Source organism: Mesocricetus auratus, unplaced genomic scaffold (genome assembly GCF_017639785.1).
Source record: "Mesocricetus auratus isolate SY011 unplaced genomic scaffold, BCM_Maur_2.0 Super-Scaffold_100004, whole genome shotgun sequence".
In the NCBI taxonomy this organism is placed as follows: Eukaryota; Metazoa; Chordata; class Mammalia; order Rodentia; family Cricetidae; genus Mesocricetus; species Mesocricetus auratus.
Window position 1 is genome coordinate 7,067,826 of NW_024429189.1, and position 27,856 is coordinate 7,095,681.

At 56.0% G+C, this 27,856-nt stretch overlaps 2 protein-coding genes and 1 long non-coding RNA gene across 10 annotated transcripts; 1 reads left to right on the top strand and 2 right to left on the bottom strand.

The window, feature by feature from the left end:
• Nucleotides 1–100: 100 nt before the first annotated feature.
• Grin1 (glutamate ionotropic receptor NMDA type subunit 1) lies at nucleotides 101–25,961 on the top strand. 8 transcript variants are annotated; one of them, XM_005083695.4, is made up of 21 exons: nucleotides 101–640; nucleotides 2,089–2,223; nucleotides 4,640–4,816; nucleotides 6,993–7,055; nucleotides 7,860–7,960; nucleotides 12,480–12,601; nucleotides 12,672–12,846; nucleotides 14,228–14,372; nucleotides 14,470–14,553; nucleotides 18,509–18,650; nucleotides 18,731–18,858; nucleotides 19,105–19,269; nucleotides 19,343–19,461; nucleotides 19,590–19,702; nucleotides 19,775–19,923; nucleotides 20,031–20,188; nucleotides 20,355–20,516; nucleotides 20,937–21,046; nucleotides 21,139–21,284; nucleotides 22,556–22,666; nucleotides 24,653–25,961. In XM_005083695.4, exons 1-21 carry the CDS (start codon nucleotides 383–385, stop codon nucleotides 24,767–24,769), a joined length of 2,880 nt encoding a protein of 959 aa, XP_005083752.1. In that variant the 5' UTR covers nucleotides 101–382; the 3' UTR covers nucleotides 24,770–25,961. The 8 variants fall into 8 exon arrangements, with proteins under 8 accessions (XP_005083752.1, XP_005083753.1, XP_005083756.1 ...); XM_005083696.4 differs by having other exon boundaries at nucleotides 25,019–25,961; XM_005083699.4 differs by lacking the exon at nucleotides 22,556–22,666.
• LOC121140334 lies at nucleotides 20,269–21,166 on the bottom strand. Its single transcript, XR_005877112.1, has 2 exons — nucleotides 21,030–21,166; nucleotides 20,269–20,483 (listed from the first exon to the last, which is right to left on the bottom strand). It is a non-coding gene; the product is annotated as an uncharacterized LOC121140334 (long non-coding RNA).
• Lrrc26 (leucine rich repeat containing 26) lies at nucleotides 25,959–27,819 on the bottom strand. The gene is made up of 2 exons (XM_005083771.4): nucleotides 26,445–27,819; nucleotides 25,959–26,368 (listed from the first exon to the last, which is right to left on the bottom strand). Exons 1-2 carry the CDS (start codon nucleotides 27,130–27,132, stop codon nucleotides 26,031–26,033), a joined length of 1,026 nt encoding a protein of 341 aa, XP_005083828.1. The 5' UTR covers nucleotides 27,133–27,819; the 3' UTR covers nucleotides 25,959–26,030.
• Between the last annotated feature and the right edge of the window lie 37 nt (nucleotides 27,820–27,856).

The following is a 27,856-nucleotide window of genomic DNA, read 5'->3' on the forward strand; positions in this document are numbered from 1 at the left end:
GAGCGCTCCTCGTTCGCGCGCACTCAAAGCATTCACGCCAACGCAGGCGCGCGCGGCAGGAGGCGCGCGCTCGAGTCGGCGTCAGGAAGCGGGGGCGGTGGGAGGGGTAGGACGCGTAGGTCCCGCTCATGACTCCGCAGCTGCTGCAGTCGCCGCAGCGTCGGGATCGGTCGCTCAGCCCGCGCCGCTGTCCTTTCCGCTTTTCCGCGCGGGTGTTCGAGCAGCGCCAAACACGCTTCAGCACCTCGGACAGCGTCCGCCGCGCTCGCCCCAGGCTCCTGGAGGACCCGCGGGTGCTTGACCGCCTGGGCGGCCTGCGGGTCGTACATCGGGGTCGTCGCACTCGCGCAAACCAGAGCCAGGCCCGCCGTGCCCGGAGCTCATGAGCACCATGCACCTGCTGACATTCGCCCTGCTTTTTTCCTGCTCTTTCGCCCGTGCCGCCTGCGACCCCAAGATCGTCAACATCGGAGCGGTGCTGAGCACGCGCAAGCACGAGCAGATGTTCCGCGAGGCTGTGAACCAGGCCAATAAGCGACATGGCTCTTGGAAGATACAGCTCAACGCTACCTCTGTCACCCACAAGCCCAACGCCATACAGATGGCCCTGTCAGTGTGTGAGGACCTCATCTCCAGCCAGGTGACCACTACTTCCCTGCTTCTCCACCGTCCACCCCACTGTCCCGGTTTCATTCGATCCTTCCCTGGCCCTTCCCAGTCTCCTTACCAGACCACTCCAAGCCAACTGGCACCTGGAGAGGCTTGGAACAAACATCTGTGCCTGCCGGTTCCCCCAGTTGGTCACCTGCCACCTGGACTGGTCGTCAGAAGGACCATGTGTGCTGCCATGTGACTGTCATTAGTGATTTGCTCCATCCAGTCAATGTGGGTCCAGACATTCTGGGCACAAACGGAGGAGCACTTCAGGGTACTGACTGGATGAGGCCTGAGGCCATCTTTGTTTCTTTCCTTACCCCTCTTCCCTTCCCCCATTCACCAGTCTGCATTGGATGGACCAGGTGCCAGAGCAAGCAGGCTCTGCAGGGGTGGGAGTGAGGATTGCGCATGCCAGAGACACCAAGGCACAGTGTGGGAGCCGAGCTCAGTGTGCAGCAGGGGAGGACATGTTGCTGTTGAGGCTGTCCGCCCCTGGCTGAGCTGGCTGCTGAATTCCAATGCAGCCATATGAGGGTCACTGCAATGCACCAATTTATGTAAGAGGAGGACGGGGGCTGGGCCAAGGCTGTTCACACAGGCTTTTCCATAGGACATGTTACATCCATGAACATGTCTGCTCCCACGTGTGTACATGAACGTTGCACCAGCACACGCTGCATCTCAACATGACACAATCAACTGCACATGCTCACTCACACACATTTGCACACCCATGGGCACACTGCTTTGTATGCTCAGTGCACATTGCAACCCTGGTTCCATCATGACAGACATATATAAACACGGACATGCTGGTGCATACAGTGCATACACATTCCAGCATGTGCTCATGAACACCTACATAGTCACATACATGCCTACATACACTAATGTGACCTGAAGGATGCAGGCTGGATGTCATGGTGAGGGGAGTAAGAACCAGTCCCCACATCCCAGAATGTAGGGGCCATGCCAGAGTTTTGCTCAGAAACTTGCCCCCCTCCTCCCTTTGCAAGAGGCGAGCCCTGGTCAGAGAGGACTGGCTGAGCAAGGATCTGCCAACCCGTCGTGCGTGCGTGCGTGCGTGCGTGTGTGTGTGTGTGTGCGCGCGCATGTGTGTATGTGTGCGTGCATGTGCGTGCGTGTGTGCGTGCATGCGTGTGTGTGTGTGTGTGTGTGTGTGTGTGTGTGTGTGGTGTGGTATACATCCCTGGAGTCTTGCTCAGTGTTGCTCCCTCTCCTCAATGGGTTTATCACCAGAGCATTGTGGTTTGGCTTGTCTCCCCGTCTCTTGGACGTATGGAGATGTGCACAAATGGCGTCATCTGGACCCCTGGCCTGCTGGTCCAGCTCTTGCCACTTCCGGGTCTCAAACCCTAGCATAATGTCCATTCTACCTCACAGAGCTGACTCTGTCTCCTGTATTCCCAGGTCTATGCTATCCTCGTCAGTCACCCGCCTACCCCCAACGACCACTTCACTCCCACCCCCGTCTCCTACACAGCTGGCTTCTACAGAATCCCCGTGCTGGGACTGACTACCCGAATGTCCATCTACTCTGACAAGGTAAGCCTGATCATCAGACACAAACCCGATTATTTTTTATGCTCATGTTCAGCTCCAGGTAGCTCCAGGGCCACATGTAGCTGAGCCAGGGAGGTTGGCACTAGGCATTGGCTACAGATGGGGTGGGATGCTTAGATCACAGGTTGCCCCCCAGGGACCGTAAGTAACACATTCACTCATAACCACACATTCATACCTCACACTGAATTACATAGATATTGGTACGCAAGTTCCCCAGAATCAAGCACACTGACACGCATGCCTATGGCAGCTCATGTCACGTACATGACCACATGTATGCATACTCACCACATGTTAGCACGCACACTGAGTCCCCGCGTGCTCATGCTGTCACGCTCTCATACAGTCCCACACACCCTCTCGCACGCCAGCATCCTCACCCTCCTCACAAACGCTCAAATAGTCACGCATACTCAGCTTGGTTCCTGATAACAACTGGAAAGACCAACAGCATACCCTTGGGAAGAAAAAGGCTTTGTGGGCTAGAAAGCGGGGTAAACAGGGAGCTTCCTAGAACAGGTGGGCTTTGGATGCAGCGGCGAAGGAGTTGGAGAGAAGTTTCCAGGAGAAGCAGACGCCTGGATGGAGAAGTTCTCAGGGTAGAAAGGGATGCTGGGGACCCTAGCCTTGCCAAGTGATGTGCGCATAGGGGGGTGGTAGGCAGGGAGACACACAGGCAGCTTGTGGCAGGAGACTCATGCCTCAGAGACTGAAGGGGCTCAGCTCAGCATTCTGCAGAGCTCTCGTGGCCCAAAGGCTGGGATAACCTCCATCCAGTTGAGCTCAAAAGCTGAAAAGTAGCTACTGAGTTGTAGAAAACCACAGTCTAGAGACACAGAGAACTTGTTCTAGGCCATGCAATCTTTAGTTCCTTCATGATTTGTGTATTTATTTATTGGTTTTTCAAGACAGGGTTTCTCTGTGGCTTTGGAGGCTGTCCTGGAACTAGCTCTTGTAGACCAGGCTGGTCTCAAACTCACAGAGATCATCTGCCTCTGCCTCCCGAGTGCTGGGATTAAAGGTATGCGCCACCACCACCGCCTGGCTGTTTTTCATGATTTTGTGAGGACCTATCAACTGGAATGCAATCCAGCCACCCACTGGCCCAACAGGCACCAGAGCCTGCTCCCCATATCCTGTAGATTCGAGAAGACTATAGGTATCCAGGAGGCATTCGGGGACAACCAGCTGGTGCCTGGGCTCAGCCAGAGGGCTAGTGGGCTGGACAGTGGGCCTCCAGGTCTCCCTACACCCTCCAGAGTCTCCCTGCCCAGAGCCTATAGTCCCCCAAAAAGCTGCCTTAAGGCAGGGAGACTGGTCATTCAGGCCAAAGCACATGGTGAATCTGCCCTTCAGTGACAAAAAAGGAACCAGAGGGGACTCTCAAAGGGAGGGGATCAGAGTGAGATCAAGGGCCCTACATACCACTCTTCCCATGCCAATGAGGAACAGACTCTCATCCTATGCCTTCTGGCCATGTTTCCTCTGGAACACTTTGCCCTCATGTGTAAAAGAGAAGAATGACCAGAAGAAGCCAGGGACACACAAAAAGCTGGGAGGCCACATACAAGTGGACCAGCGTAGGGGCCAAACATCACAGCCACAACTCCAAGGTGATCCCAACTCCAAGTCAGCCCTCTGCCCATCACACAAACCAGCAAGACCAATCAGAACCAATATGCAGCGCCAACTGTGACACAACCTGCCTGCAGTCAGTGGCAGAGGCAGTGAGCATTCTTTCACTTCAGAGCACTGTCCCTGGCCATCAAGAGGCAACTGGAAAAAAACACAAAAACAAAAACGAAACAAAACACAAAAAACCCAACTCACCTAGAAGCCTCACCACGAGCCGTGTGAGTCACAGGGACATAGAAGGAGCCATGTTCTCTTGGATAGACCACAGACAGTCCCTGGCAGCTAGAGTATTTTATGCAGCAAAGGAACCAGCAATCCACAGTTTCTGGGTCCTGCAGAGAAAGGCAATGTTTGACCCCGAGAAAGAAGACTTACTAGTAGACGTAGTTGCTATTTCCTTACCAGTCCCTGGGATAGAACCCAGAGCTGCATTTGCGCTAGGCAAAAGCTTTACCCCTGGGCTATATCTCAGCCCAAAATAGAGCAGCTGAAATAGGTAAGAGCACCATGTTAGGCCCATTGAGGTCTTGGAGACGCTCCCATGGTCAGCCTTTCTAGGGAAGTGCCGGTGGGAAGGTGGCAGTCACCCTAGGAACGGAGCCTCTTCATCCACATCAGGGTGCTGCTGGGAAAACCTCGGCTCTCACAGTACATGCTACAGGGGAAGGGGAAGGGCAGATGGGAGGAGGTGACCCCACCAGTGGAGAGGGAAAGGCCTGCTTGGCCCCGCCCGGCCTCAGCCTCCTGGTCCTACCCGCAGAGCATCCACCTGAGCTTCCTCCGCACTGTGCCGCCCTACTCCCACCAGTCCAGCGTCTGGTTTGAGATGATGCGCGTCTACAACTGGAACCATATTATCCTGCTGGTCAGCGACGACCACGAGGGCCGGGCGGCGCAGAAGCGCCTGGAGACCTTGCTGGAGGAGCGTGAGTCCAAGGTGAGGCCCTGGCCCTGGAGAGGTCCTTGTTGAGCAGGAGCAGGCGGGCCATGCCATGTCTGTGGCTCCTTGTGAACACTCTCTCTCCATCCTGCATGCTCAGCACCACTGCGTCTGGCGGCGCCCGCCCCGGCCTGTCCTCGGCTCATTTCACTTGCTTTTGCCATTAGTCGAAATCTCCTTCGTGTCAGTCCCTGCTGCGCGAGGGCTGGACCACCTGGAGCTCTGCAAACACCCCTGTCCCGACCCCCCCCCACTAGTTCAGGCCTCCCTAACCCCAGTTGAGGCCCCAGTCAGACTCATAACTCGAGAATCGTTCAGCCCCTGTCTGCCAGATAACAAGCCCTATCCACCTCTCAGGAACACCCTCTACAGAGAGTGATCCACCAACATGTCTCCTCCCCAGAGCACTGGGATCCTCTGTCTACTTAGATGCAATCCATGTGCTCACAGAGGCCTTGTCCTTCTAAAAGCCTGCTGCCTGTGGCTGCCTGTGGCCGCCTGTGGCCGCCTGTGGCTGCCTGTGGCCGCCTGTGGCCCCAGTCGAAGCCCCAATCATTTGCAACCCATGCCCACCTTGTGCTAGCCCTTCAGGCTCCCACTCTGCCCTTCCTTCCTCTTCTCGCTTCCACTTCAGAGCAGAGCTCTGCATCCCTCAAGGGACTCTGTAGACACTGATGCCAGGATACGCTAACACTCTCATCTCAGCCTGGCCCCCAATCTGTAGAACTGCCAGAGACCAGAGCCAGGGTTTGGGGCGAGGGGGTCAAAGTGACCCCTATGCCCTTCCTGGCCAACGCCCACTGTCAGTCTAATAAGGATTTGTCCCCTGACCCCACCTCAGTCCCAGGGCCCAGAGCACCAAGAACCAGGTGGTGCTTTTCAGGTAGCAGAGAGGAGGAGGAGGTCCAGGCTGGGGAGGGGCCCCAAAAGGCAGGTGGGGGAGGGAGATGGGTGGGAGCATGTTCTGCCTGCAAAATCATAGCTGGCCTCATCATACTTAGCACCAACCATTGTCTCCCACACCCAAGGTGCCATAGGCCTCTTGAGGGAGCAGAGGGCATGGGTTGGGGGGCGGCCGTGTGGGTTGAGGCTAGAGACAGGCCCAGAGTGAATCCTTTATGGCAGTCCATTGAGTCTGGGAAGGAGGGCTGGTTATTGGCACCAAAGGCTGCACCTCTAGAGTTCCACTCTCGGCATCTGGCAGGTTCCTTCATACTTCTGCCTTGGCTGTCATAGCCACACAGACCACTACCAACATGCTCACGTGGTCGTCAGCCTTGTCCCTGCGCACCCAGCTACCTGCACAGACACACCTGACATTCCGTTCTTGGATATTTATGCCACACCTTTTAGAAAGACTAACCTCACTTATCTCCATATCTCGCACTGCCCGAGGCGATCACATGCAAATGCTTCCTCTGAGTACCTGTTCATCTTTACTTGTAACTGAAGGTTAAACACACACACACACACACACACACACACACGCACGCGTGCGCGCACGCGCACACACACACACACACACACACACGTCCAAGCACATAGACTATTTTGTCCTTCCATCACAGGCTGTCATAGATTTCCCTTCAGTGCAGGTGACAGGGCTATATCACCCCTGCAGGCATACATATATATACACATCCCATCACATGCAGTCTCAGACACAAACATGGGCGTTTGGGTGTGAGCCTATCCGTTAGTGAGAAGAGGACACCTTGGTCTCCAGAGAGCAGGAGGGAGAATAAGGGGGAGGGGGTGGGAGGGTCACGGGGACAGGGCCCTGCAAGCTGCTCCTCTTTCACTCAGGACTGATGCGGGTGGGGGTGGGTACTGCTGGGGCCACACAGCAGGTGCATGACAGGGGTGGGGGTGGCAGGCGGGACCCCTTAAGGGTGGCGTGGACAGGGCTGCCCTCTCTCCTGAAAGTGACTGTTTGCAAGAGTGTAGTTCCACGGCAGGGAGCCTCCGTGGCCCCTGTCCCTGCGTCCCTTCCACTCTCAGCTCCACTCCAGCCCCCAGCCCCACCGCGGGTCTGGGTGTTTGCGAGCTCCAGGTACGTGCCCGTCTGCAGACGTGCCGAGGAGGTGGTGTGATTGCTTTAGCGCCGTCATTTTCAACCGTTTATAATCTTCTTCTGTGTCTGCATATTTTCTCTGTGCACATTATTCATCAGAGTAAAAAAAGGAACTATGAAAACCTCGACCAACTGTCCTATGACAACAAGCGCGGACCCAAGGTATATATGCATGGACGTGCACGCCACCCACCGACTAGCGAGTCCCGGCCTGCGGTGCCTCAGCCACTGGGTGCTATCTGGCCCCACCGCGCCGAGCCGAGCCGCAGGCCTGAGCAGTGAGGAGAGAGAGAGAGAGAGGTGGTGAGGCAGGCAGCAGGCAGGCAGGAGAGGGCAGGGGTGGGCGGTGTGGGTGCCCATGACCCACCCGCCGTGTCCCTGGCCTGCGTAGCCTCAAGACAAGCACGGCCACAAGGAGGCGCTGCTCTGGGAAGTGCATGCGAATCTCCAGGTCCGCCAGGGTTTCCTAGTGGAACCCCGGGAGGGAGCCCGCCCACCTGGTCACTTCAGAGTCTGGGCCGCTCCTAGAGGAGCAAGAGGAATCAGGTCTGGGCAGAGATCTCCCAAGGTTTTGGAAAAGTCAGCCCCATCTCTGTTCCCAGTTGCATTCCAAAACTTTTCTATTTCCTGTCCGCTGCACGTCTCTTTCTGAGTCTCGGTCCACTTCAGCTTGCATGCTCAGTGCAAAATTGAGGACAGGAGTGAGATGGAGAGAGAGATCTGGAGCAAGCATAAGAGAGAAGAGCAGAGCGTGAGGACAGGAGTCCAGCAGGCTGAAGAAAGGACAGGCGGCAAGGACAGGCCAGCGAGGAGTGAGGTGCAGGCGCACAGTGCAGGTGGCAGGACAGGCCACGCAGCTGTAGCTCAGCTGCCTCGGGCTTCCTAGCAGCTTTGGCCCCACTCTTGCCGCTGAGGCGCCATGTTCCCTTTCCCAGCCCCCTGCTAATGCTCCTGCTCACACCACAGGCAGAGAAGGTGCTGCAGTTTGACCCGGGAACCAAGAACGTGACGGCTCTGCTGATGGAGGCACGGGAACTGGAGGCCAGGGTCATCATTCTTTCTGCTAGGTGAGTAGGCTGGGTCCCTTGTCACACCATTGTGCTGCTACCTGGGGACCAAGTTCAGCATCTGGCTTAAGTATGGGCCACCAGTGAACATAAGAGGTTCAATTTGAAAAAGAATCTTCACCAAGGAGAGCTGTACTCCACCCCGCCATACTCCTACTCATCTGGTAGCCTAGGCAACTGCCATCCTCTGTCCATCCCTCCCTGGATTCTCACGTTTCACAGTCACATAGGACCTAAGGGTTGAGATACAATGCTAGGAAGCCAGGAGATTGGGAGAGAGAGCTATGTAAATATCCTGAGGGCTGAGGACAGAGAAGGAGCCCAGAAAAACTAATATGCAGGGATGCAGGTGAGCTCAAGGTCCAAAACCACTGATGAAGACTCACGAAAATCAGGCTGGTCCTGGACAGGGCCTGCTTCCCAACCCATTTCAATATTGCAAAAGAGTCCACAGTAAAATCGCCCTATTTGTAAACTAGTTTTTCCTGTGACGGGAGACTTGAGCTGTAGAGAGAAGAATGGGGACGGGATGGGTGGCAGTCCCACTGACAACAGGGAGGCCCAGGTAGATCTAGTACATAGTCTGCCCAGCTCTGCTGGGTTCCGGCAGAGTGGAGAAAAAACATCATGTCATCCGGCTTGGAGGAAAATACCCCAGCTCCTGCTGCCCTGCTGCCAGGAAAGGAACCACCATGTTCAGACACAGGATAGATGTCTATTTGTGGATTCAGCCAGCAGACTGTCTGTGTACTCAGCCGGGTGCACACCACTCACTGTGCACGGGTTGCAGGGCGTGGCAGCCAGGACTCAGCCAGCAAAGCAGACCATTTCTTCTCAGATGGCAGGGTTGGGACTAGCTGCCCCACTCCGAGGGTGACAGCAGTCAGATGTTGGTGCGGAAGGACGTCCTCAGCTTCACCAACTCCTCCAGGACCATCAGCAGGCCTGTGCCAATTGTCCCAGTAACACACACACACATACACACTCACACACTCACACACATACACTCACACACACTCACACTCACACACACTCAGACACACACACACCGTGGCAGGCACTTAATGGTGCAAAGACACACTGCAGAGTCATGGACCACTGCCTTTGGTATTCATCTAGATCAGTGGTTTCAACCTTCCTGATGCTGGGACCCTTTAGATCAGTTCCCCAACCATAACATTATTTCATTGCTACTTCATAACTATAATTTTACTACTGTTATGATTCATAATGTAAATATCTGATACGCAGTATAACTGATACATGACCTCCCTCAAAGGGTTGGCAGCCCATAGGTTGAGAACCACTGATTCTAACTTCATACTTTGGGCTTCTAGAGAATGGATTAAGAATACATCCATGTGGGGCTAGGGATGTTGCTCAGTTGGTGGAGCACTTAGCTTACCTAGCATGAACAATGCCCTGGGGCCCAACTTCAGCACCTCATAAAGCCAGGAATGATGGCACGCACCTGTAATCCCAGCACTCGGGAGGCAGGGTGGTCAAGAGTTCAAGACCATTCTCAACTGCTTGGCAAGTTCAAAGCCAGCTTCAGCTCCATGAGACCCTATCACAGGGAGGAAGTGGGAGAGAGAGAAATGTGCCCCGAAAAGGGAGCCAGACAGGAAAAGTGCCTCGGAAGGCAAGCCCAGCCCCGGATGCCCAAGGAAAGCCCTGCTCAAGAAAAGGTCCACCACGCCCTCCTGTCTTCTGATTGTTTATACTTCTCATCATAGGGCTTGAGGGAGATTTATTCAAGTTGGATAAAAGGATGTCCAGAGCCGGGTGTTGGTGGCTCATGCCTTTAATCCCAGCACTCGGGAGACAGAGGCAGGCGGATCTCTGTGAGTTCGAGGCCAGCCTGGTCTACAGAGAGAGTTCCAGGACAGTCTCCAAGACAATACAGAGAAACCCTGTCTCGAAAAAAAAAATCAAGGCTACTTAAGGAAGCCATGCTCTTAAAACATACTCAACTATCAGGTGCTTTTGTAATGGATAAAGCCAAGGAGTCCTATGCATTATACTGAGGGTGACCAGGACACAAGGCAGACAACAACCCTTCATAGAATCTCACCACACCCAGGCCCTGGCAGGGGACACTTGCCACTTCACAGCCAATAACTTCCAGTGCCACTCACTGCAGCCAAAGGGAGTCTCCCCTTTCTTTAGACATAGGGTGTGAAGGGCCTCTCCGTGTTAAGTACCCACGGGTTAGAGACAGGCTTGCCAGGCCGGGCGGTGGTGGCGCACGCCTTTAATCCCAGCACTCGGGAGGCAGAGGCAGGCGGATCTCTGTGAGTTCGAGGCCGGGCTGGACCGACAGCCTCCAAAACAATACAGAGAAACCCTGTCTCGTAAAACAAAAAAAAAAAACAAAAAAAAGCAGTGTGAATATGGGCCTAGCTCAGCGTGTGTGGCATACAGTGAAGTATAAATGCATGAAGATGGTGCGTGCCAATGTGGGCATATTTGTATGTGAATACTGTGTGCATACATGTGCTGCGTGTTCACTGCCTGGGTGGTGTTCACACAGCTCGTATTCATGTTAGTGCCTCTACTGACCAGGACCCTTATTCTGCTGCCTTCTTTGCTAGAGCCATGTCTGGCAAGCCTGTCTTTTTTTGTTTTGTTTTGTTTGTTTTACCAGACAGGGTTTCTCTGTATTGTTTTGGAGGCTGTCCTGGAACTAGCTCTGTAGACCAGGCTGGCCTCGAACTCACAGAGGTCCGCCTGCCTCTGCCTCCCGAGTGCTGGGATTAAAGGCGTGCGCCACCACCACCTGGCTCACACTGCTTTTTAAACCCTGAAGAACCTGTGGGACATCAGGCTTGTGCATGCTAACTGAGCGAGGCTCCACATTTCGGCTCCTTCTTCATGATAGAGGTTAAGCTGGTTTGTAGACTTCATTAAACTGACCTCATTGTTTGGCCAGTTGTCTATAGGACACACAAAATTCATTTCCAAAACTTTTCATCCTTATTTTCCTCACACTGTCTTTATTGGCATCACTATTTCCATAAAGTGGTCTGATGAGGGCTGCTGGGCGGATCAGACCTTTTGTCTTACAACCATTTCACTGATCGCAATCATTCCGTCAAGTGACATTGTGTAGACCTGAGACGTGTTGGAGAGATGGAGCTGTCTGTCTGATTTGATGGGTATGGCTGATGTCAGACTCGCTCCTTGCCGTGTGTGGTGCTGTAATGTTCAGTGCACGGAGCCGCTGTGATCTATTCTTTTGTTTTGTTTTCTTTGTTCTGAGACAGGGTCTCCCTCTGTTCTTGAACTTGCTGTGTATACCAGGCTAGCCTTGAACTTGTGGAGATCTTCCTGCCTCCACCTCCCAAGTGGCTTTGGCCTGTGTCCTTGCTGAGGTACTGCCTCAGTGTCTTTAGTGCTGCCTTCACTCACCAACAGCACCGTCATTCAGGGCAGAAAGCTGGGAGCAGGACTCTTGGGGTAGTCAGGGTTATCTCGGTTATGAATCAGCCAGTATAAAAATGACCCAATAAGGGCTAGAGAGACAGCCTTGTGTTCTCAGAGGACCCGGGGTCATGTCTCAGCACCCACGGTGACTCACAACCATTCAAAACTCCAGTTCTAGGGGCTCTGACACCACCTTGTCACTGCCACAGGCACTAGGCGCTTGTTTGGTACATATATGCATGGAGGTGACATTAATGCACAGAACAAGTTTCTCAGTGTCAAGTAATCCACTCGGCTTCACTGTACCTACTAAACAAAGTGCCAGTCATGGTTCAGCCTTGAATGGGAGAGTCTAACAGGTGCAGGGTCAAGAGAGGCCCCTTAGTGACTACTGGAGTCCCAGAACACCTAGGTCCCCTGTTCCACTGTCCACAGGAATTACTTATGAGGACACCTCAAGCGCTAAGGACCATATGGCCCTTCGGGGTGAGGCTTGTCTCGGTGGCCCTGGCCTTGGATGTCAGGGGACGTACCTATGTGAGAGCAGTCTCTCTTCTATCCCATCATACTTCAGGAAGCTTGGCTCGGCAGCCAGGGCGCTGGATCCTACTGGCATCTCCTCAGCCCAGAGCCCACACCTTGACCCTTCACACCTTTGAACATGGAGGTCCATCAGACCTGCAGCTTGCCTAGAGCTCACCGGCTCACAGGTGCTAAGAGAGCTGTCCAGGAACAGACCCTACTCAGCCACTTACCGCTACCCTGATCCAAACACTTTCTCCTTAAGGATGCTGAGATGGTCCCCACAAAGCTCTTGGAGCACAGAGCAAGTGCCCAACAGTGAGCCATCATTATCCGAGTTCAGAAAGCCATCTTGTACCTTATTCCTGCCTCCTAAAGGCAGGAGGCCAGCCACTGAAGACCGGAAAAGCCCTGCGTCCAGCCTCATCTCCTGTGCAGACCTCCGGGCCTGACAACAGGAAGGGTGGTGGGCATAATAGGCACGCTCCCCCGGAGCACCCGAGAGGGAGAGGCTGTGGCCGGGGATAGGGAGAGCTGGAGTCCTGTCTCGTCACCCGGATCTGCCCCACAGCGAGGACGACGCTGCCACCGTGTACCGCGCAGCCGCGATGCTGAACATGACGGGTTCTGGGTACGTGTGGCTGGTGGGGGAGCGCGAGATCTCGGGGAACGCCCTGCGTTACGCCCCAGACGGTGAGTGCTGGGCTGTGGGGTAGCCTGGGGCTGAAGGCCTGTCCAGTCTCTAAGCTGCGGGGTCGCGCAGGCATCATCGGACTGCAGCTCATCAACGGCAAGAACGAGTCGGCTCACATCAGCGACGCAGTGGGCGTGGTAGCGCAGGCAGTTCACGAGCTGCTAGAGAAAGAGAACATCACCGACCCGCCGCGGGGTTGCGTGGGCAACACCAACATCTGGAAGACAGGACCACTGTTCAAGAGGTGGGCGGGGTTGCTCTCAGTAGGTGGGAGGAGTCATCCCTTGGGAAGCAGGAAGGTTGGTTTTGGGGATTTTTTTTTTGAGGGGGGGTGTTGTTTTGTTTGATTTTTTTGTTTTGTTTTGTTTTGAGACAGGGTTTCTCTGTGTAGTCCTGGCTGTCCTGGATCTCACTCTGTACACCAGGCTGGCCTCAAAACTCAGAGGCCCGCCTGCAGCTGCTACCCAAGTGCTGGGACTAATGGTGTGCTCTCCATGCCCCCAGATGAAGGGCTGTCCTTAAGCTCGGGTTCACTCTTCCAGGAGTGAGCCTGCTGGCCTTTGTTTGTTTCTGGTTTGTTTTGTTTTCTTTCAGACAGGGTTTCTCTGTGTATCCCTAGCTGTCCTGGAACTCGCTTTGTAGACCAGGCTGGCCTCAAACTCACAAAGAACGCGCCTGCCTCTGCCTCCGGAGTGCTGGGACTAAAGGCGTGCACCGTCACGCCAAGGCTTCTAGCCGGTCTTGTCTAGGACATACTACGGTTAGCCACCTCCATCGCCTGTCCACATCCCTAGCACCACATCCTCTGACTTTGCTGTGGCAGCCATTCCTTTTTCCACAAGTGCCCTCGCCTCTGAGGTCACTGAGTTGTGACTGCCTGCACTTCTCCACCTCAGCCTGCCCATACCACAGATATTTACCTCACTCCCCAGTCCCTGGTGCCCTAGAAGGAAACTCTTGCTGCAGGTTGGGCCTGGGACCCTCTGAGGACCCAGAAATTCCAGAGTAGGCACCCACGGACAATGAGAGATTCAAGGTTGACCAAGGGAATGGATGCCAAACTTAACCCCAGAGCCAGTGTCCATGGTGCCCACCACAGGTCCCCATGCATCCATGCCGTTACAGGTTGCACATACATGCACACGGACCAAGGAATGCACAGCAAACTCACAGAGGAACATGACATGTATGCCGCAAGCACACTCACAGGGGCGACTCCTACACTGGGGTTGTATGCACACAAGTTCACTGATATGTTCCAGTGAGCAAACACACAGTCAGGTAAGCCACCCAGTGGCTTGAACTAGGAGCGGGTTCAATCTAGTTCCACCGTTTGATGGCAAGTGGGCCTGAGACTCTCTGGGCTTCCTGCCTCCCCTGTACAACCAGGGTGGTGGCCCTGACAATCATGCCCTTGACGTGGGGTCTGGCATCTAAGACACACTCAGGTGCTGTAGCTGCGCTATCCATCTGGCGCTGGGAGGCACGCACCACACCGTCCACCCAGTGTGAGGTGCCACCATCTGCTAAGCTTCCTTTGCTTAAGACCAGGGCAGAAGGGGCGGGAGCCTGGGCTGCTCAGAAGCCAATACGAGCAGGTGCTCTAAGCCACCCTCTCTTCCCAGGGTACTGATGTCTTCCAAGTATGCGGATGGAGTGACTGGCCGTGTGGAGTTCAATGAGGATGGGGACCGGAAATTTGCCAACTATAGTATCATGAACCTGCAGAACCGAAAGCTGGTGCAAGTGGGCATCTACAATGGCACCCATGTAGGTGGGGGTCATGAGGGGGTGGGGGCTGGGGCCTTAGGGTCCTGGGGCCAAGACCCCTGCGTGGCCACCCTCCATCTCATACTCCCACCCCCAGGTCATCCCAAATGACAGGAAGATCATCTGGCCAGGGGGAGAGACAGAGAAGCCTCGAGGATACCAGATGTCCACGAGATTAAAGGTGGGGGGGCCCTGTTGAAATACTTCCACCATCCCCATCCCCAACACTGCATCTGCTTCTTCAGGCCAGGAGAAAAGAGGGAGAGGCCACAGAGCACAAGCAAAGGAAGTGCAGCTGAGTTTGCTGGCAGCTGGCTCTAGCACACTTGGCGGGAGTGTAGACCGGAGTGGGGGGCGGTAGCGGTTTCCACCCAGCTGCCTCTCTCTGGCACTTTAACCTGTCCCAGCTCCAACTAGGTCTGAGGAAGAACGGATTAATGGGGCAGAGGGATTGTGGGTGTGTACTCTATGCCCACTGCAGAGTTCAGCTTAGCACACACACTCGGGTGTCTGGGCTCCCAGGAACCCCCTTCTTGAGCTGGCTTCCTCCTTCTTAGATTCCTCTCAGCCTGATTTACACATTGCCTGGGTTCATCCGTGGACCCCTCCCTCTGTCTAAGGACTATTCCGAGAGTTATTCTTCCTGTTGAGTCACACCACACCCAGCCCTGGTAACATAGAGCACCAAAGGCAGGATCTGAAACACCATGCACCTGGCCAACCTTCTCTCAGTGTCATCAAATATCTCAGCTCTGGCCGGGCGTTGGTGGCGCACACCTTTAATCCCGGCACTCGGGAGGCAGAGGCAGGCGGATCTATGTGAGTTCGAGGCCAGCCTGGTCTACAGAGTGAGTTCCAGGACAGTCTCCAAAACAATACAGAGAAACCCTGTCTCGAAAAACCAAAAAAAAAAAAAATCTCAGCTCTGCTAACTTTCTGAACTCACCTCTGCAACCTGGGGCCCATGGTCTCGGCTGGTGAGCGCCTGCCTCCCTTCCTCACAGGACAGTTAGCATGTGTCTCCTTGCAAAGCCAAGGTAATATCTCTGCAGCTCAAGCACCTGATGTTGAGAAATCTGAAAGCACGGGGTGGTGGCAGTGCATGCCTTTAATTCCAGCACTCGGGAGGCAGAGACAGGTGGATCTTTATGAGTTCAAGGCCAACTTGGTCTATAAACCTAGTTCCAGGACATCCAAGACTACAAAAAGAAATCCTGTCTCAAAAAACAAACAAAAATAAAAAAAAGGAAAGAGAAGAAAAGAAAAACAAACAAACAAACAAAAAACTCTGAGACAAACATCACTAACCAAGGGGACCCATCAAAGTGCAGTGGATATTAGCAATGTTTATGGATTCACTCATTTGTTACACTTTATTTTATGTGTATGGGCGTTACATGTATGCACACACACACACACACACACACACACACACACACACACGTGTATCATGTGTATGTCTGGTGCCCACAGAGGGCAGAAGACAATGCAGGATCCTGATAATAGGAATGGATGGTCGTAAGCCACCGTGTGGGTGGTAAGAAGATAACTTGGGTCTTCTGTAAGAACCTCAGGTACTCTTAACTGCTGAGCCATTTGTCCAGCCCCCTCACCAACTTTTTGACAGCACATATAGTTGTATAAAAGAAAAGGTTGGGCGGTGGTGGCACAAGCCTTTGGCACTCGGGAGGCAGAGGTGGATCCCTGTGAGTTCGAGGCCAGCCTGGTCTACAAGAGCCAGTTTCAGGACAGCCAGGGCTACACAGAGAAACCCTGTCTTGGAAAAGAAAAGAAAAAGAATGTGGTCCTGCCCCCTTCTCTTGAGTCTTCCTTCTCAAGCCTCCCAGCTGAGCGTACCTCCCCCACTGCCTGTCACGTGACTGGCCTTGCTGTCCAGTCCTTCCTATGGCCTCTTCATATCCCATAGAGGCCCTCAGCCACTGACTGTGTCCCACCTCAGCATCCTCAGACTGTGTGTCCCAGAGGACAGGGAGGGGAGACTGTCACAGCTGAAGTCTGGGCTGAAGAGGTAGCCTAGAAAGAGGAGCATTAACTGAATATGGTGGAGCATACCTTTAAACTCAGCACTCCCGAGGTAAATGGAAAAGAATCAGGGGTTTAAGGTCTGTAAGAGGCCCTTTCTTAAAAACAAACAAACAAAAAACTCCAAAGCTGGGCTGTGGTGGTACATACCTCTAATCCCAGCCCTCAGGAGAAAGAGGAAGACGGATCTCTGTGAGTTCAATGTCAGAGTGAGCTCCAGGGCAGGCTCCAAAGCTACTCAGAGAAACTCTGTCTCAGAAAAAAAAAAAAAAAAAGGAAACAACAGCAACAACAAAATCTGGAACTGTAGGGAATGCCTTTAATTCTAGTATTTAGGAGTCAGAGTCAGGTGGATCTCTGTGAGTTCAAGGCCACCACGGTCTGCTTACACAGAAAATCCACATCTGCTGGAGACACATAGTAAGACCTTTTCTCAAGTGGTTAATAACCCAATGAGTAGCGTGAGTTTGGATCCCAGCCCATGTAAAAATCTGGGCATGGCTACGCACTGTACTTACTTATTGTAACCATGCCATTGGTGGAAGAAGGGAACAGAGACAAGCAGACCGCCAGAGCTTGCTGACCAACCAGCCTAGCCAATTACGGTGCTCCAGAGTTAGCGAAGACAACTTGTCGCTGGAGAGATTGCTGAGTGGTTTAGAGCACTGGCTGTTCTTCCAGGGGACCCAGGTTCAAGTCTCAGAACCTGGTACCCACATGGCAGCTCCCAATCACCTGTGACTGCAGTTCAGTTCCAGGGGATCCTGCGTTCTTTCTGGCCTCTGTGGGCACTGTACGGACTTGGAGCGCAGACATATAGGCCAGTGCAACACCCATACACATAAAATGCAAATAAATAAACCTTTAAATTAAAATGGGGGCTGGAAGGATAGTCTCTCGGAGGTCAAGGGCACTGGCTGCTCTTCCAGAGGACCCAGGTTCAATTCCCAGCGCCCACATGGCAGCTCACAAGCGTCTGTAACTCCGGTTTCAGGGGACCTGATGCCTCCTTCTGATTTCTGTAGGTGGGCGCTTGCATGTATATGATGCACATACATACACTCAGGCACACACACATAAAATAAAATATGCTTAAATAATTTTTAGAAAGATAAACAGTGATAGAGAAAGACATCTGGCACTGGCCTCTGGCCTCCATGCTTAGCTGCACGTTTGCATGAATAGACAGGAACACATACATGCATACATACATACATTTATGCATACATACATACATACATGCCAACATACCTTTGTTTTGTTTTGTGTTTTGGTTTTTCAAGACATGGTTTCTCTGTATAGCTTTGGAGCCTGTCCTGGAACTCACTCTGTAGACCAGGCTGGCCTCGAACTCACAGAGATCCACCTGTCTCTGCCACCCAAGTGCTGGGATTAAAGGCATGCGCCACCAAGGCCCAGTGTAAACATACCTTAAAAAGTAATTTTTAGGGCAGGAGAGATGGCCCAGAGGTTATGAGCACTGATTGCTCTTCCAGAGGTCCTGAGTTCAATTCCCAGCAACCACATGATGGCTCACAACCGTCTGTAATGAGATCTGGTGCCCTCTTCTGGCATGCAGGAAGAATGCTGTTGACATAATAAATAAATCTTTTTAAATGTAATTTTTAAAAAGACAAGGGTCAAAAACTGAAGGCCACATGCCAGTGGAGGCCAGGGTGGATCTGGCAAGGGCACAGGGTTTCTCCTCTCTGGTCAGAGATGGTGCTCAGTACGCACAGTAATTACTGCACAGTAATATTCTGATAGAATGATGTATAAACTGGGACCCGAGGAAAAGGGGCTACAGGAGGAGGAGAGCATTGCAGGAAGCACTTTTGATGTCAGGGCAGATGGCTGGGGAAGTCTGGGCCCCACTTCAGCAACCCCCAGACCTGTATCTGTACCCCAAGGGCAGCAGGCAGCAATGCGAACCATGTCAGAAGGATGTGGGCTGACCTCTGAAAACCAGTGGAGAGGTCCCAGGCTTGGGACAGGAAGACAGATGGAGAAGAGGGGTGGCTGTGTGCTGAGAAGCCAGCACCTGGGGACAACCAAGGGCAGGTGGCCCAGGCTGGCTCTTGTCTTTCCCCCAGATAGTGACAATCCACCAAGAGCCCTTCGTGTATGTCAAGCCCACACTGAGTGACGGCACGTGCAAAGAGGAATTCACAGTCAACGGTGACCCAGTGAAGAAAGTGATCTGCACAGGGCCCAATGACACATCACCAGGCAGCCGTGAGTGCTGGGCAGGGTGTGGTAGGGTACCGGGCAGTGAAATCAGGACCCCGTTGTTACTGTTCCCTCACTGCCCCCAGCACGCCACACGGTACCTCAGTGCTGCTATGGCTTCTGCATTGACCTGCTCATCAAGCTGGCACGGACCATGAACTTTACCTATGAGGTGCACCTGGTGGCGGATGGCAAGTTTGGCACACAGGAACGGGTATGGAGGAAGGGTTAACGGGAGGGTCCTGTGGGCTGACGCGGATTAAAGTCTATGGGATGGGTAGAGCCTTTTAGGGAGGGGCCTGTTGGCTGGGGCTGGGCTTTGGAGGTGAGCTAGGTATGGAGCAGGAGACTCCATACCTAGCTCATGTCCCCCGTGTGCTAGGACGAAGATGGTGTAGGGGTTCTGGTTCCAGGGACCACACCCGCCCTGTCTGCAGCCCCACTGGCTCTCTCTCGGCAGGTAAACAACAGCAACAAAAAGGAGTGGAACGGGATGATGGGAGAGCTGCTCAGCGGCCAGGCAGACATGATCGTGGCACCGCTGACCATCAACAACGAGCGTGCCCAGTACATAGAGTTCTCCAAGCCCTTCAAGTACCAGGGCCTGACCATTCTGGTCAAGAAGGTAGGAGGGGATCGGGCGGGGATGGGATGGCGTCCTGGAGGAGCAGGCAACGCTGACTACTTGATCCCTGCAGGAGATCCCCCGGAGCACGCTGGATTCATTTATGCAGCCCTTTCAGAGCACACTGTGGTTGCTAGTGGGGTTGTCGGTGCACGTGGTGGCTGTGATGTTGTATCTGCTGGACCGCTTCAGGTGAGCGCCATGCGGAGAGCTGGACCCTTCGCCTCTGCAGGGTGGGCAGAACTGGGCAGGGCTGGGCAGGGCTGCCCCTCCTGTCCTCTCTCCCGCTCTCTCTCCCGCCTTCCCTTTGCACTCTGCAGCCCATTTGGCCGGTTCAAGGTGAACAGTGAGGAGGAGGAGGAGGACGCGCTGACCCTGTCCTCTGCCATGTGGTTCTCCTGGGGTGTCCTGCTCAACTCTGGCATTGGGGAAGGTGAGATCAACCCAGGCCCTGCCCGGCTACATCCCCTGCTTTCCAGGAACTGACCCAAGCCTCTGCCCACAGGTGCCCCCCGGAGCTTCTCCGCACGGATCCTAGGCATGGTGTGGGCTGGTTTTGCCATGATCATTGTGGCTTCCTATACTGCCAACCTGGCAGCCTTCCTGGTGCTGGATCGGCCTGAGGAGCGTATCACGGGCATCAATGACCCGAGGGTGAGGCTTCCAGGCTTGGGAGAGGGGTCAAGAAGAGGTTCAGAGGGAGTGTTGTTCCCTGGTGGGGTCTGGGGAGCAGCCATGAGCTGAGGTCTCTGTCCCTGCAGCTCAGAAACCCCTCAGACAAGTTCATCTATGCCACTGTGAAGCAGAGTTCTGTGGACATCTACTTCAGGAGGCAGGTGGAGTTGAGCACCATGTACCGGCACATGGAAAAACACAACTATGAGAGTGCGGCTGAGGCCATCCAGGCCGTGCGGGACAAGTGAGCAAGCCAACGAAAGGCCACCCCGGCTGGGTGGGGCAGTAAAGGGACAGGCAAGGGGGAGTCCACTCAGCAGGAAACACAGGTGAAGAGTGTCTGTACTGGTGTGAGCAGGGTGGGGTGAACAGGCTATGCGGGGCTCCTTTGATTCCATCTCTGCCGGCAGCAAGCTCCACGCCTTCATCTGGGACTCGGCAGTGCTGGAGTTCGAGGCTTCGCAGAAGTGTGACCTGGTGACCACGGGCGAGCTGTTCTTCCGCTCAGGGTTCGGCATTGGCATGCGCAAGGACAGCCCCTGGAAGCAGAATGTCTCCCTGTCCATACTCAAGTGAGTTTGCCCTCTGCTGGAGACCTCCTTCCCCTTCTCCACTTCGCTCTAAGAGACTCCCCACAAGGCTGGACCTTGTCCCTAGTGCCCCGGGGACAACACACAAAACCCGCCCTACCCCAGGCGGGCAGCTGTTCACCAGACGCTGATACCGTCTGGTACAACTCCACCCAAACCAGGCATCGGCCCATGGGAGAACCTTCCCACTCCCAGCCCAGCAAAGGCGTCCTCGACTCCCAAAGCCTCACTTGGGACGGAAAAGTCTGTCCCACAGTACTGCCTCCCCGGTGAGGCCTGCCCATTCCCAGTCCTCCCCCTGAATGCCCTGCACACTCACACAGCCCCTTTCCTAGATGCAAGCCCTACCCATTTCCAGTCCCACTCCTGCTGCAAGCCCCGCCTTCCCTCTCCCCTCCCCAGGTCCCATGAGAACGGTTTCATGGAAGATCTGGATAAGACATGGGTTCGGTATCAGGAATGCGACTCCCGCAGCAATGCTCCTGCAACTCTCACTTTTGAGAACATGGCAGGTGGGCCCTCCGTGCTGCCTTGATGCTGGGATGGATTCTCTAGGGGCTACAGCCTCTGGGCAGCCAGCTGAGGTACTGGGTACTTTACGCAGGGGTCTTCATGCTGGTGGCTGGAGGCATCGTGGCTGGCATCTTCCTGATTTTCATCGAGATCGCCTACAAGCGACACAAGGATGCCCGTAGGAAGCAGATGCAGCTGGCTTTTGCAGCAGTAAACGTGTGGAGGAAGAACCTGCAGGTAGGGCAGGCCACCCTCCGAGGCCTGGCGTCCAGGGCCCCGCCAGGCCACGGCCCTACTCTACCCCTACAGGCCGTGGCACTGGCTCTGGCTCATGGGCAGGACTGGTGCTAGGAGCCATGGCCAGGGGCAGTGGTGAGTGTTCCCAAGGCACAGGGGCAGCACAGGCAGGGGCTGCCTGCAGGTGGCCACCCACTGCCACGCTGGGCCAAGGGAGGCCATGCACCCTGCTCCAAACTTCTGCCTGGCCCCTCTGTTTCCAGAGTCACCTACTGGCACCCAATCCATAGGAAGGCAAGCAGGCAGGGTAAGACAAGGGCCCACCTGTGTGTAGCACGTGATCCGAGATGCATTTGGCCCATCCAAGCTTCTTTGACTCCCCCTCCTGAGACCCCTTTTCTTGCTGTGTCCTGCTCTGTGACTCCAATCTAAGTGGGGCTGATCTGCCTCTCCCTGGGGCCTCCCTCTGGCCACATCCATGTGGATTTGTGGCTGGCAGTGGTGAGGTTGCATGTGGGATGTAAGAGCCCACCACGGAAAGGGAAAGGGTGGGCAGTGAGGTTCATGCAGGCCTGAAGACTAGTGGCCAATGGCCAGGTTCCGATTCACTTGTCTCTTCTCTCTCTCTGGGTGTCTTCCTGTAGCTGTGTCCTGAGCTGACATTGCCATTGCCATGAGGGCTGTGGGGGGGGGACAGGGCTATTGGAACCCCCACATCTCTCATCCACCCATTCTTGCTTTTGGCCCTACAGGTCCCCTGGGGACCTGGCCACAGCTGTCCAGGGTCATGCTGGCCATCAGACTCCAGGCCGGTGCCCCCCGGATCTGCCTGTCTATCACTCCAGTTCCAACTGGACACCTCCTTGGGTCCTTGGCCCCTTCCTGGTGTGTGCCTTTTGGGTTCAGCAGCCTCTGAGCAGAAGGGCTGGTGTGGCCTGAGAGGAAGCTCTTCCTGTCCTCAGGGGCTCCTCCTCCTCAGGATGCCTCTAAGCCAGGGCCACCCAGGAGCCAGGGAGCCAGGCGGACATCCCAGGAAGAGTGCCAGCAGGACCCCCCAGCCCAGCCCCAGCACCAGCAAGGACAGGCCCAACCCCGGGCAGAAGAGGCCACTCTCCAAAACCTGGCTGTTGGTCGCCTGTGCAGCGCAGTGAGGCAGGCAGGAGTCAGGGCCTGAGTGGCCGGCCAGGCCTGGCAGCCGCCCCCAGGAGCAGGCAAGGGCAGGTGTGGCCGTCACCCTTAGCCATCTAATCACTTATACATATTCATTTTAGGATAGAAAGAGTGGTAGAGCAGAGCCCGACCCTAAAAAGAAAGCCACATTTAGGGCTATCACCTCCACCCTGGCCTCCAGCTTCAAGAGACGTAGGTCCTCCAAAGACACGGTAAGGGGGAAGCACCCCAGTCCCGCGTCTCTGACTCCTCCCTCGCCCCATGTCTGTCTCCCTCTCCCTCGCCATCCCACCCCTGCCCCCACCTCCAGCCCTGGCCGTCTGTGCCGACGCCCCAAGTCAGTCCTCCACCCGCCCCTCCACCCACACAAGGGTGCTGTCCTTCAGAACTCTCCAGAACCCTCCTCAAGCCCTCACTGGTCCTCAGCTTCCCCCATGTGTCTCCACGTTAGTCTGCCCACCTCCCTCCCCATGCCATGACCCACACGCCATCCGGAAGCCGTGTCATGTTGTTGGTCAGTCAGTCAGCCTCGCCATCTCTCTGGGCCACCCAGAACCTGGGGACCAGAACAGCCCTGTCCCAGGTTGTCCCTGTCAGGAGGCCACACACCACGTCTGTTTCATCCCTGTTTCTCTTGCCTCCACAAGGGGTTGGATGCCTTCATCCTTGCCCTGCAACAGCCCTGGAGGGTGGAGCTGTGATGTCCCATCCCGTCCGTCTGTCTGGCCACTGGCCCCGCCCCCCAGACACCTGTCTCACCTGTCTCACCAGAGCCATGCGTGTTGCATCTTCCATGTGGTCTCTGTGTGGGCCGGGGGCTGGGGGCCGGGCCGGGGTCCGTCTGGGTGGACGGCTGGGGCCTCGCACTGGCACTGACCCTTGGTGACAGGGAGACTGTCAGGTGGGGAGGGGGGCGGGGCCAACTTGAACAGGTCCCTGATGGAGGTGTTGCAGCAGGGCCCGGGGTGATCTAGGCATGGACCGGGTATCCCTGAAAGGCCTGGCCTGGGCACCCGGGGAAACACTGGTGTTCTCAGAAGGAGGCCCAGGAAGAGGAGGCTAAGGCCGCGTGCCAGTTCAGACCCCCAAGCACTGCCACAAGGCCACTGTCAGAGCCCGACCTTCTGCCTTCAGAGCCAGAACCCCGTCCCCTGCCTTGGGCAGCACGCCATTGCACCAGAAACGCATACTCACGAGAAAGTCCTTCCAGGAATCCATCCCCATTCTGCAAGTCACCCTGGTTCTCTAGGCAGTTACGCTCTAGTGGACAGGAAGCTCCTCTAAGCAGTGGGCAGTGTCACCCACAAGGGGCTTGTATCCCGTGAGGAATCTGGATTTGTAGTTAAACCCCTCGGCCCAGGAAGAAAGGCGCACAGACAGGATTTGGTACAGAGCAAAGTTCCAGGTTCAAACTACTAGAGCGCTCCAGAGAGACAGAGGTGTGGCTGCTCAGGTCCTCTGAGGGCCCCGGCACAGAAAGAGTGGATAAAGTTTAAGGGTCTGTACGCTGCACCGACGTGAGGCTCCAGGAGCTGGTGCAAATACAATCTCTAGGATCACCCAGACCAGGGAAAGTGGGCGCCACCTATGCTACAAGATCTGAGCCAGGATCTCCACAAGGGGGCGCAGGGGGGAGAGCAGGGCTGAGGGCACTGTGGGCTGGAACTTGTGTGGGAAAGGAGAAATCTGACAGAGAGGAGAATCTGTACTTCCGGGGCCAGGTGGCCGAAGTGGGAATAGTACAAAATTCCTGCAGGTGGCAGGTCATTTTCAGAGGGTGTCACTCAGTCTTGGGGCCCCTCCTGGAGCTGGCCAGGTACAGCTCAGAGATTTACATGGTTCCTTTCTGGGCACTTCTCAGTTCAGTCTTTACCTGAGCCTCCCTGGACACCAGGGACCCGTTCTTCCGGGCCATCTGAAGCTGGCCCCACCCTGCAGGGTTGACCTCTGGGCATTGCCACTGTGGGCTGGGTGGGGGAGGGCAACCCAGCTCCCACCCTGTCTCTGGGGCTGGGTGCTGTTCAGAGGGAGGCTTGGGTGGGGGCTCCTTTGGGTGGGGTGGGGTCGGTCCAGCTGCTGAGATCCTCTGCCCCTGTCCTGTGGCCGGTCCGGGCCAGGGCAGCACTGGGCGCTCAGGGCTGGGATCCCTGGTGGCCGGCGGGGGCCAGCAGGTATTGATTGTTGGTTCTTATTTATAGAGCACCGGGGGTGGACGCGGCGCTTTGCAAAACCAAAAAGACACAGTGCTGCCGCGACGCGCTATTGAGAGGGAGGAGGGCCAGCTGCAGCTGTGTTCCCGTCATAGGGAGAGCTGAGACGCCCCGCCCGCCCTCCTCTGCCCCTCCCCCGCAGACAGACAGACAGACGCACGGGACAGCGGCCTGGCCCACGCAGAACCCCGGAGCACGACGGGGTCGGGGGGAGGAGCACCCCCAGCCTCCCCCCAGGCCGTGCCCGCCTGCCCGCCGGTCGGCCGGCTGGCCGGTCCACCCTGTCCCGGCCCCGCGCGTGCCCCCGACGTCGGAGCTAATGGGCCGCCTTGTCTGTGTATTTCTATTTTACAGCAGTACCATCCCACTGATATCACGGGCCCGCTCAACCTCTCAGATCCCTCGGTCAGCACCGTGGTGTGAGGCCCCCGGAGGCGCCCACCTGCCCAGTTAGCCCGGCCAAGGACACTGATGAGTCCTGCTGCTCGGGAAGGCCTGAGGGAAGCCCACCCGCCCCAGAGACTGCCCACCCTGGGCCTCCCGTCCTCCTGCCCTGCTGCCTGGCGGGCAGCCCCTGCAGGACCGAGGTGCGGACCAGAGCGGCTGAGGATGGGCCAGAGCTGAGCCGGCTGGGCAGGGCCACAGGGCGCTCCGGCAGAGGCAGGGCCCTGGGGTCTCTGAGCAGTGGGGTGAGGGGCCTAAGTGGCCCCGGTCGGAGGGGTCTGGAGCAGAAATGGCAGCCCCCTCCTTCCTCCAGCCACCACCCTAAGCTACAGTGGGGGCCCACGGCCCCAGCTGGCTAGGTCACCCACCCACCTCTCATCCAGCGCCTGCTCTCTGCAACCTGAGTTCCACCTCTCTCTCCTGCTGCACCACCCTCCCACGACCCTCCCCCACCCCATTCTCAGGGCTGGCCCTGACCTTTCCCAGGGTCAGCCCTCACTGCCCTACTGGCAGCGCTTCCCAGGGGTGCTCTCTGGCTCCCAGCTGTCTAGGGCTCCAGACTCCAAGAGGGCTGAGCCTTCTCTTCTGCCTGCAGCCTCAATAGGCTTCCTCAGACGCTGGCTCGCAACGAGCCCCGCACCTTGGGCACCAGGGAGCGCCATCCGCCTCCCATTTGGTGTTACTCACCCACCACCTTGTACATGACCAGCTCTCCCAGTGTCCAAGCGCGTACCTTCCCCGTGCCGCTGGTGCGCAGGAGCGCGCTGCCCCTCTGCCCCAGGGACACCGGGCGTGCACAGCTACCCCTAACCCCGGTATTCAGTGGTGATGCCTAAAGGAATGTCAGAAATTTTCCGGTTTTCTGTCTATTGTTGACGCCTACAGGGAGCTTGAAGGGAGGCCAGGGATTTGGGGAGAGTTTTCAAAGTGCAGAACACTGCGGGAGCGCTTGGGTTGCCGCAGCTGCAGGTCTCCCAGGAACCTGCAGGGAGGCTGGGCCCGCAGGGTCTACCAGTCTCCTTAGTAAGGGGCGCACTACGGTACGACGGCGGCGCCGTGCACCACAGGCAGTGAGCACGGAGCCCAGCGCCAGGCAGACGGCCAGACTGGCAAGGAAAGAGACCGGCCCGAGAGCATATACCACCGCCAGGTCTCGCGCTGCGAGTGGCTGAGTGCAGTGTCTGAAGGCCGCGTCCGGAAAGGCTGTCAGTAGGCTGAGCGTCTGGCGTCTTGGAGACACGCAGAGCAGGTTCTCAGTTTCTGCGGGACACAGGAGCGGCGTCAGATGGCAGCAATTGCACCAAACATTATCCGTCCTGCGCCCCAGATGGCTCACCTGAAGCCGGACGCGGGTGCTTGTGCAGCCAGGTGCAAAGCGGGCGCAGCGCGCAACTGCACGCCCAGGGGTTGCCACGCAAGCGCAACACGTCGAGCGCGGGCAGGCTGTTCAGCAAACCCGCCTCGAGCGCCGACAGTGAATTGTCCTGCAGGCTGAGCACGCGCAGTAATGGGAGCGCGCCCAGGATCGAAGGCTCTAGGAGTGCCAACCGATTACCCGCAAGAGAGAGGAAACGCAGCGCGCGCAGCGGCGCGAAGGTGCCAGGAGACAGAGTTTCCAGCTGGTTGGCGCTCAGGTCCAGCCATTGCAACACGCCTAGACCCCAGAAAGCTCGTGCGTGCACCAACCGGAGCCGGTTCTCCCGCAAGTCTAGGTACAGCAGCGCGCCGGCCCCAGCGAAGGCACCTGGAGGCAGTGCACTCACGCGATTGTGATCCAGCAGCAGTGAACTTAGTCTCCAGCTCAGGCCGGTTGGTACTGCGGGCAGCTCGAGGGCAGAGCAATTGGCCTTGCCACCTAATGAACATGAACATGCCTCGGGGCACCCGGGGGCCACCGGAGATCTGGAAGGGGCAGTTCCAACGTGCTCCTGGGTCCAGACTCGCCTCAACGATAGCAGCAGCAGCAGCAGCAGCAGCAGCAGAGACAGTGGCTGCTGAAGCCGCGAGAAAGAAGAGCCTCCCATGGGGACAGCTCCAGAACACAAGGAGACCTAGATCTCTGTACCGCTTCGGAGTCCAGGTGCCCCAGAGTTTGAGTCTGCCTCACAAAAGTACTAGCTCTCCTATCAGAGCACAATAGTTTCTGTCCCACAGCTGGTTCCTTGCCTTGGGCGGGGGCTAGGCACAGGGCCAATGCCCAATACTGCCAGCCACCTGTCCAGAGCTCATCTTGGCTTGGCCCTGCGCCCGTGGTGGAGCTGATGAGACCACTGGACTCCCCACTGAGACCTAAAGAGCAGGATCAAACCCACCAGCTCCACACAAACTGCAACCCACAGTGTCTTGTCCATACCCAGTCTCAATTTCATTCCTTTTCAGCAAAAAGCCCCCGCAGAGACTGTTTAGTCTCTTGAGGGGATTGGTGGAGGTATAAGCACATCATGGGGTCTAAACACAAGGAAAGACCTTGACGTGTGGGAGGGAGGACACCTAAGGCGAACGAGTGAGTTCGTGAGAGCCGTTGCTTCAACCTCCTCATTGTGGAGCCCTTGAGGACAATGTCACTGGAAAGGAGTGCTGGCCCAAGGCTGGTCAATGCAGCTCCCCTTTGACTTGCCAGTTACGGGTCCTGTCTTGGGGAATCTGGGAAGTAGGGAGGGCCCAGGGTCTGTCTTCTTTGTAAGAACAGCAGCAGGACGGTGCAAAGAAAGGTTGAACTGGCCAGCTGGGCTAGGAGTTGAAAACCCT